Source organism: Alosa pseudoharengus, unplaced genomic scaffold, assembly GCF_046254945.1.
Source record: "Alosa pseudoharengus isolate Yale_2024_CS ecotype anadromous, Long Island Sound unplaced genomic scaffold, YU_APseudo_1.1 YU_APseudo_1.1_scf_10, whole genome shotgun sequence".
Taxonomy (NCBI): domain Eukaryota; kingdom Metazoa; phylum Chordata; class Actinopteri; order Clupeiformes; family Clupeidae; genus Alosa; species Alosa pseudoharengus.
Genome location: NW_027468565.1, coordinates 31,606,888 through 31,615,449, shown reverse-complemented (window position 1 = coordinate 31,615,449; position 8,562 = coordinate 31,606,888). Strand labels below are relative to the sequence as shown.

The 8,562-nt window shown below is 39.4% G+C and overlaps 2 protein-coding genes across 2 annotated transcripts; both read left to right on the top strand.

Moving 5' to 3' along the window:
- The first annotated feature begins 969 nt into the window (after positions 1 to 969).
- On the top strand, positions 970 to 1,949 carry LOC143140885 (monocyte chemotactic protein 1B-like). The gene is made up of 3 exons (XM_076302022.1): positions 970 to 1,286; positions 1,402 to 1,519; positions 1,698 to 1,949. The coding sequence occupies exons 1-3, from the start codon at positions 1,235 to 1,237 to the stop codon at positions 1,786 to 1,788; spliced, it is 261 nt and encodes an 86-aa protein (XP_076158137.1). The 5' UTR covers positions 970 to 1,234; the 3' UTR covers positions 1,789 to 1,949.
- A 5,413-nt stretch (positions 1,950 to 7,362) lies between these two features.
- LOC143140877 (monocyte chemotactic protein 1B-like) lies at positions 7,363 to 8,108 on the top strand. The gene is made up of 3 exons (XM_076302009.1): positions 7,363 to 7,454; positions 7,567 to 7,684; positions 7,858 to 8,108. The coding sequence occupies exons 1-3, from the start codon at positions 7,403 to 7,405 to the stop codon at positions 7,946 to 7,948; spliced, it is 261 nt and encodes an 86-aa protein (XP_076158124.1). The 5' UTR covers positions 7,363 to 7,402; the 3' UTR covers positions 7,949 to 8,108.
- The last annotated feature ends 454 nt before the right edge of the window (positions 8,109 to 8,562 follow it).

Genomic DNA, 8,562 nt, shown 5'->3' with positions numbered 1-8,562 from the left:
TCGCATCGCTCTAATTGGCCCTCTTTCTATTTTTCAGGGCGATTTGATACGTCATAATAAAAAACAGCTCTCTGGTCAGTGTAGCTCCACTGAATCGATGGATGATCGCGTCACCAGTAGTGTTTGTAGTAAAGCCATTAACAGAATTCCACAGTGAATGTGTGTGTGTGTATTATATGAATGAGAGCCTTCCTCTTTTCAGTGGTCCCAGTCTTTCTTTCAGCATGATTCTGTGTATGAATCAAGACAAGCATACTAAAAGAGGAAGAATCTCTAGGAAGGGCACGATTGACCACAATCATTTCCATTAGGGCCAATTCTTGTTGTCAGTATTCTGAGAACAAGAACATGACCTTGGAAACAAGGGCATTCTTTCCTGAGTTTGCTCCAAACTGAGTTAAATGAGATATTGTCTGCCACACTTTGTAAAACCTCCTTTTTTAATTGAACTCCTTTTCTTTGGTAGAAGATGTGCCTTACGCGTGCGATTTTATTCACGCTGCTAGGCAGCCTGGATTCCATGGACCCGATTTTCACCTCAACGAAGGAACCAATCACAGAACGGAGGGGGGACATCAAGACGATGACGACACACTGAAGTGGTTATGAGCTACGTACTACGCATTTGATAGACATTCGTAGTGCCCAATAAACGGCTTAAACCACGTCTCAAATACGAGAAAATTAATGTATAGTTCCCAGACCCCATCTCAATGAGATGATGAGGTCTGGCGTTAGCCAGGCTATTTCTTTGGGTCATTTCAAGTGCAAAACGCTGAGTAACTATTGTGAACACATACTATAGGGGACAAATGGAATTATTTTTTTTTAGTGGCATTTGCTTTATATCCTTCTCACCTGTACCTCTTTTAAAATTGCCCAATCAGTTTTTGAGATAGCAATAAATAGACCCAGAATTCATTTACAACAAATAATAACTAAACACTTTGGCTGAAGCAAAATATGAAATCTGCTATGGTCTGTAGTCTTCCTGGAGATGCACTTCTGACAAAACATGTGGAAGCGCACTTGGGAGAAGTTTTAAGAACAAAAGAGGAAGCCAAAAGGAGAACAATCATGTCTACAAAGAAGCTTCTAAATGCTAATATGATGTCAGGACAGACTCCTATAAGAGACCAACCAAGGAGCTGCAGTCATATCATCTTCAGCCTTCACACAGGGCATCTCTTCTCTTCAGCCTCACTGCATTGAATCATCTGCTGCATCTGTCACCATGAGGACCCTGGCTGCTCTTCTGGCTCTGATGCTGGTCATCTCAGTTAGTGGTGAGTGGAAACTGTTGAATGTATAGGCCTATATATTATAATGTAGCACAATGTTCATGAAATATGCTATTGTGAGAGCAACCCGGTAATATAACTATTATTTGAACTGTTACAGCTCAGCATGGACCAACTCCAGTCAAATGCTGTGATAGCTACTCATCTCATGTGATTCCTATAGGCAAGGTAGTGTCTTACTTCACAACCAGCAGTAGCTGCTACCAGAATGCGCATGTGTGAGTAACAATTTGACATTGATCAGACATTTACAGGACAATAGAGCCTGCCCTTTTGCTTTGTAGCTGTTGGTTTAGCAGATGTGGTCTGAAAATCACTAAAACCAAATTAAGCCATTATCATTTTTTCACCAAACTATCTCTGTTTAAATGACTTTCCTTTGTTCATCTCATGCAGGCTTAAAACAGTAGCAGATAAGGAGTTCTGTGTGAAGCCTGACCTGCACTGGGTAAAGAAGATTGTGGACAAGTTGGACATGAGGACATAAGCTTCTCCAGCCTCCCATCGGTGAATCAAACCTCTATGGTCGCTCTGAAGAAGTCCTGGGACTTTCCTGCATTGTCTGATGACAGTGATTTACTCAACTAATTTAAGCCACTTCAATCTCTGACTATGCTGTTGTTTGTACAAAATCAGTGTTGTTGTGTTACTGTGAAATTTGTCTGAAAATATTTCATTTGTTTCATTACAAATTTGTAATGTAATACAATATATTTATTTACATAAATGAAATCATTGTACGTCATTATTTCTGTTTTTTTATTTCACACAAATTTTCTTCACTGCATAACATAGCTCAGATAGGACATGGGGCAGTTAAAGAGGACATTCTGTGTGAAAAACCAGACATGTTAAATAAGTTCAGTATTCCTCAACAACAAGTCAACATTTTCTTTTGGGACTAAACCACATCAAAGGGTGCAGTTTTGAGTATAGTGTAACCTTAGAGGGCTTTGCAATGTCAAAGTAAATTGCATTTTTAATTAACTAGGTTTAAATAAATGATTACACGTCCTGAGCTAGTATGTAGAATATCTGGTCCCAAATGAAAGTTCAGGCTCATTATCAACCACACATGCATCCCAGGTTGAAGAATATCAAACTTTTCCTTTAAAGGAGAAATCCAGCGATTTTTCACATTTTTTCACTGTAGATCTCCGTTTCTCAAGGTCACCAAGTACTGTTGGTAAAAAAAATAAATAAATCAGAAAACAATCGTTTTTTTCCTAACTCGAGTTGTTAGTTTTAACAGCTAAAGCAGCCAGGCAGCTACTACACTCTGGGGACATGAACAGAGGCTCACAGACATGCCCCGAGTGTAGCGCGTTAACTGCCTTGCTGCTTTATCTGTTGGAACTAGCAACTTCACCTAGGTAAAACTGATTGTTTTCATTTTTTTGGACAGATAGTACTCAGAATGTATTTAGTACATTTTATGCAACAGGGTTAACCCAAAGAGCTTTACTGTCAGGGTAGGTGGGAGGACCCAAGTGCTGCTTCCAGGCAGTATCTCAGACAAACACACTTTATTTTTAAACTACAAACTTACACATTTACTACAACTTACTTACGTACTCAGACAGGGTAAACAGAGAGACGAACCGTGACAGACAGGTAAACACAAGGTGACAGACAGGTAACACAAAGCACATGGCACAAGCTAGGTCAACAAAACATACAAGAATGATCACAACATTGACAGCTAGGGGGAGACAAAACTAACAGTCCAGGTGGGCTGATATTTACAAATGATTAAATATGAATAATAACAAAATATCAAATAATAATATAATACAGAATACAAAATGCCTATATAAGAAATAAGATAACATAAAGAGTTTGTGTGTGTGTGTTTGTGTGTGTATGATGTGAAAGTGAGCCTTTGTTATGTGCCAGTCTAGGGGTTAAACACGCAACAAGGGGTTGAGGTTGATAACCTCCAAAAAGGCGGATGAACTAAATAGCAATCAAATTTAAGGTGTTAGTAAGGTCACGGTGATAGTCTTCCTGGAGATGCACTTCTGACAAAACATGTGGAAGCGCACTTGGGAGAAGTTTTATGAACAAAAGAGGAAGCCAATAAAAAAGGAGAACAATCATCAACAATCAAGCTTCTAAATCGGATATGATGTCAGGACTCACTCCTATGATTGTGTGTGTGTGTGTGTGTGTGTGTGTGTGTGTGTGTGTCTGTGTCTGTGTCTGTGTGTGTGTGTGTCTGTGTGTGTGTGTGTGTATTATGTGAATGTGAGCCTTTGTCACGTGCCAGTCTAGGGGTTAGACAAGCAACAAAAGTGTTGAGGTTGAACACCTCCAAAAAGGGGGATGAACAAAATAGCGATCAAATTCAAAGTGTTTATTTGCAAAAAGGTGAACGACAGGGCAACCGTCGCCGTTGCATCACTCTAATCAGCCCCTTTCTATTTTTCAGGGCGATTTTGATACGTCATAATAGAAAGCAGCTGTCTGGTCAGTGTAGCTCCACTGAATTGATGTGTGATCACGTCACTAGTAGTGTGTGTAGTAAAGCGATTAACAGAATTCCACCGTTGCGTTTGACTGTCGCATCGCCAGCCGTGTGTGACAGCCTTTACTGTCTGAATTCTGAAACAATTCTTATCATCTAGGTTTGAGCATTAGGTGAAGCAAGGCAAGTTTATTTATAAAGGACATTTCATACAGGGGTACAGTAATTCAATGTGCTTTGCATAAACAAAAGCAAATAATAAATTAAAACATCAAATGGCAATAGTTAAAAGTAGTTTAAAAAGTAAAGTACACAAAGTAGAATAATTAAAGGACCGAATGCGTCACAATATCTGATTACTGCTAACACAGCTACCAACTTAACCTTGTGTTTCAGTAAAAGGAATGATAAGTGCTCTGACATTAGATGAGCATGATGACAGATTAAAAACATACATGTTCAAAATATGCACATGTATGAGCACAGTCATTATTAGAAAGTGATTCAGGAAGACATACTATTTAAGTAAATAAGCTTCCTTATGAGAATTAACTATTTATAGAAGACTAGTAGCTTCCTGTACCTCTTTTCACTTTTTCCCATTCAGTTTTCCATAATCTGCCGCATTTTGTAATAAACTGTTTGAACGCAATATATAATACATTATACCGCATTATGTTATAAGTTATTACAAAATGTGGTTATTATTACAAAATACGGCAAAGTGTTTTCATTGATAAAAACAGCATAACAATGTGTATTTTACCCAAAATTCACTATTGTCAAAGTGTTCAAATGTTCACTTTTTCAAATGTAGGCTTTTGCCTATTTCTTTACGCAAAGGCTGACCGACTGCATTAGTTCTGAATGAAGAAATTAAGTCATGGTGCTAGTGAATAAGAAACGTGTTTATTACAGGAAGCAGAGAGTAATTCCTGAGTTTTGAAATTGCAGCAAATTTCTACATTGTATCCAACTCTGGGCTGAAATTCTAATGTAATAGTGGCCCAAAATAACTAAACTTGTTTTCCATTTAAAAGAATCAAAAGTTGATCATGGCATGCACAGATCAACTGTGCTTTTGAATAGATATTTCTACCATCATGCTTCAGGTGACATGAATATAACAATCATGAGACAAAAAGTATTTTTCCTTGACACAAATGCTGACAGAAGATATATGCAAGTATAATCACATCATACTTTCCCAGATATGGGTAGCCTATAGCCTAGAAATCTAGACGCACCCTAGCGGCAGGAAATTACATTTGCTGCCAGGGCTAGTCTAGCAACTCTCCGTTGGCTTGTGAGCTCGAAAAATTAAACTTCTATCAGGCACAAATCGTGTATAGAGTTGTTAGGCGGGCTTAACATAATGATTGATGGCAGAGTTGCAACGGTTTGGCTTGAATTCCCTGCTACTTGAAAACAAATAAGATAATGTTGCTGTTGGCGAACAGTGTGACACGAGTTAAGCTTTTATTAAGTTGGCAAAAGTTTGAGCTAGCCAACTAGCTTCGCTGGTAGAAAACCATGGGACTCATAGCGCTGTCCTATTGCGTGCTGAGGAAATTTGAAAGACAACCGATTATCCCGCCCCTCGGACTGAGCACTGCGAACGGTGAGTGCCCAGACCCTACATTTTAATGTGGGTCTGGCTCGTCAGGCTAGGTAGCCTATACTGTCTTGAAAACTATATAGCCTAGCATAGTAGATGGCCTTTACAATGAACAAAGTACACTGAAAATAGCCTAGGCCTCAATTGTCTTTCTTTGCCATATGCATGATCAATATCAGCAGAAGTTTTTTTTAAATAGTTCTTAAAGACTGGATGCAGCTTAATTTGATATGGTTTGACATGAAACTGCTAATGAGCCTTCTTAACAAAGTGAAAAAACGTGGGCCTATTAGATTATGCTGTAAAGGTCTTCTTCTTCCACTAGCCATTGGTTCGGGCCGTGCGATGTCTTAGAGAAGCTGTCTGACGTGGTCTATCGTGTGAGACTGGTTAAGCGCCGGAGAGTTGTGGCTCTCCACCGTGATCGACTGGCCCCGTATTGAGCCCTGGCCTCAGCTGAGGGTCGTGGAGACCTGGACACTGAACCTGTGGAACTTGGTGACAATGAAGCTGTGGCTCTAACACCGGTCACCGTGCAGCCTTCACTGGAAGTCACCGCCGCGACAGCGGGGCGCCCACAACGCCAGCGTCGCGTCCCAGCCAGGCTCATGGACTGACGTAAGGTAAGACTTGAGTCAAGGGGACATTGACTAAGTCTCGGGGGGCTGTGTAACGAACTGAGCCTAGCTGGCTTATGACTGTGCTCCCATGATGCTGTTCAGGTGATGTGTTATGTTGAATGTTAATGTTAACCATGCAAGTTACCAATGTTGTACGTCCTGTCTGTCGTGTTTATGTTTGTAGTTGATTACAGTGTTCATAACCGGGTCTAACTAGTGTGTGTTGTAGATACAGCCTCACTTAGATGTTTAGTGCTGAAGCATAAGGGCCAGGTCTGGCCCGGAATTATGTGTTCGTGTGTTTTGGTGCGTAATCAATAAAAAACATTCTGAGACAACTTTGCAGTTTGTTACAGTACTGTAGAAATTGCTGAAATGTTTAACAGTGCACGGCAAGTGGAACTACGGGGCAACCGTCGCCGTCGCATCGCTCTAATTGGCCCTCTTTCTTTTTTTCAGGGCGATTTGATACGTCATAATAAAAAACAGCTCTCTGGTCAGTGTAGCTCCACTGAATTGATGGATGATGCCGTCACCAGTAGTGTTTGTAGTAAAGCCATTAACAGAATTCCACAGTGCATGTGTGTGTGTGTGTGTGTGTGTGTGTGTGTGTATTATATGAATGAGAGCCTTCCTCTTTTCAGTGGTCCCAATCTTCCTTTCAGCATGATTCTGTGTATGAATCAAGACAAGCATACTGAAAGAGGAAGAATCTCTAGAAAGGGCACGATTGACCACAATAATTTCCATTAGGGTCAATTCTTGTTGTCAGTATTCTGAGAACAATAACATGACCTTGTAAACAAGGGCATTCTTTCCTGAGTTTGCTCCAAATTGAGTTAAATGAGATATTGTCTGTCACACTTTGTAAAAACTCCTTTTTTAATTGAACTACTTTTCTTTGGGTCATTTCCAGTGCAAAACGCAATGAATAATTGTGAACACATACTATAGGGGACAAATGGAATTCTTTTTTTTTTAGTGGCATTTACTTTATATCCTTCTCAACTGTACCTCTTTTAAAATTGCCCAATCAGTTTTTGAGGGAGCAATAAATAGACCCAGAAAATCCTTTACAACAAAAAATAACTAAACACTTTGGCTGAAGTAAAATATGAAATCTGCTATGGTCTGTAGTCTTCCTGGAGATGCACTTCTGACAAAACATGTGGAAGCGCACTTGGGAGAAGTTTTAAGAACAAAAGAGGAAGCCAAAAGGAGAACAATCATGTCTACAAAGAAGCTTCTAAATATATGATATATACGGATATGATGTCAGGACAGACTCCTATAAGAGACCAACCAAGGAGCTGCAGTCATATCATCTTCCGCCTTCACACAGGGCATCTCTTCTCTTCAGCCTCACTGCATTGAATCATCTGCTGCATCTGTCACCATGAGGACCCTGGCTGCTCTTCTGGCTCTGGTGCTGGTCATCTCAGTTAGTGGTGAGTGGAAACTGTTGAATGTATAGGCCTATATCATAATGTATCACAATGTACATGAAATATGCTATTGTGAGAGCAACCGGTAATATAACTATTGTTTGAACTGTTACAGCTCAGCATGGAGCAACTCTAGTCAAATGCTGTGATAGCTACTCATCTGATGTGATTCCTATACGCAAGGTAGTGTCTTACATCACAACCAGCAGTAGCTGCTACCTGAATGCACATGTGTGAGTATCAATTTGACATTGATCAGACATTTACAGGACAATAGAGCCTGCCCTTTTGCTTTGTAGCTGTTGGCAGATGTGGTCTGAAAATCACTAAAACTAAATTAAGCCATTATCATTTTTTCACCAAACTATCTCTGTTTAAATGACTTTTTTTTGTTCATCTCATGCAGGCTTAAAACAGTAGCAGATAAGGAGTTCTGTGTGAAGCCTGAGCTGCACTGGGTAAAGAAGATTGTGGACAAGTTGGACATGAGGACATAAGCTTCTCCAGCTTCCCATCGGTGAATCAAACCTCTATGGTCGCTCTGAAGAAGTCCTGGGACTTTCCTGCATTGTCTGATGACAGTGATTTACTCAACTAATTTAAGCTACTTCAATCTCTGACTATGCTGTTGTTTGTACAAAATCAGTGTTATTGTGTTACTGGGAAATTTGTCTAAAAATATTTCATTTGTTTCATTACAAATTTGTAATGTAATACAATATATTTATTTATATAAATGAAATCATTGTACATCATTATTTCTATTTTTTTTATTTCACACAAATTTTCTTCACTGCATAACATAAAATGGACATGGGGCAGTTAAAGAGGACATTCTGTGTGAAAAACCAGACATGTTAAAGAAGTTCAGTATTTCTCAACAACAAGTCAACATTTTCTTTTGGGACTAAACCACATCAAAGGGTGCAGTTTTGAGTATAGTGTAACCTTAGAGGGCAGCTTTGCAATGTCAAAGTAAATTGCATTTTTAATTAACTAGGTTTAAATAAATGATTACACGTCCTGAGGTAGTATGTAGAATATCTGGTCCCAAATGAAAGTTCAGGCTCATTATCAACCACACATGCATCCCAGGTTGAAGAATATCAAA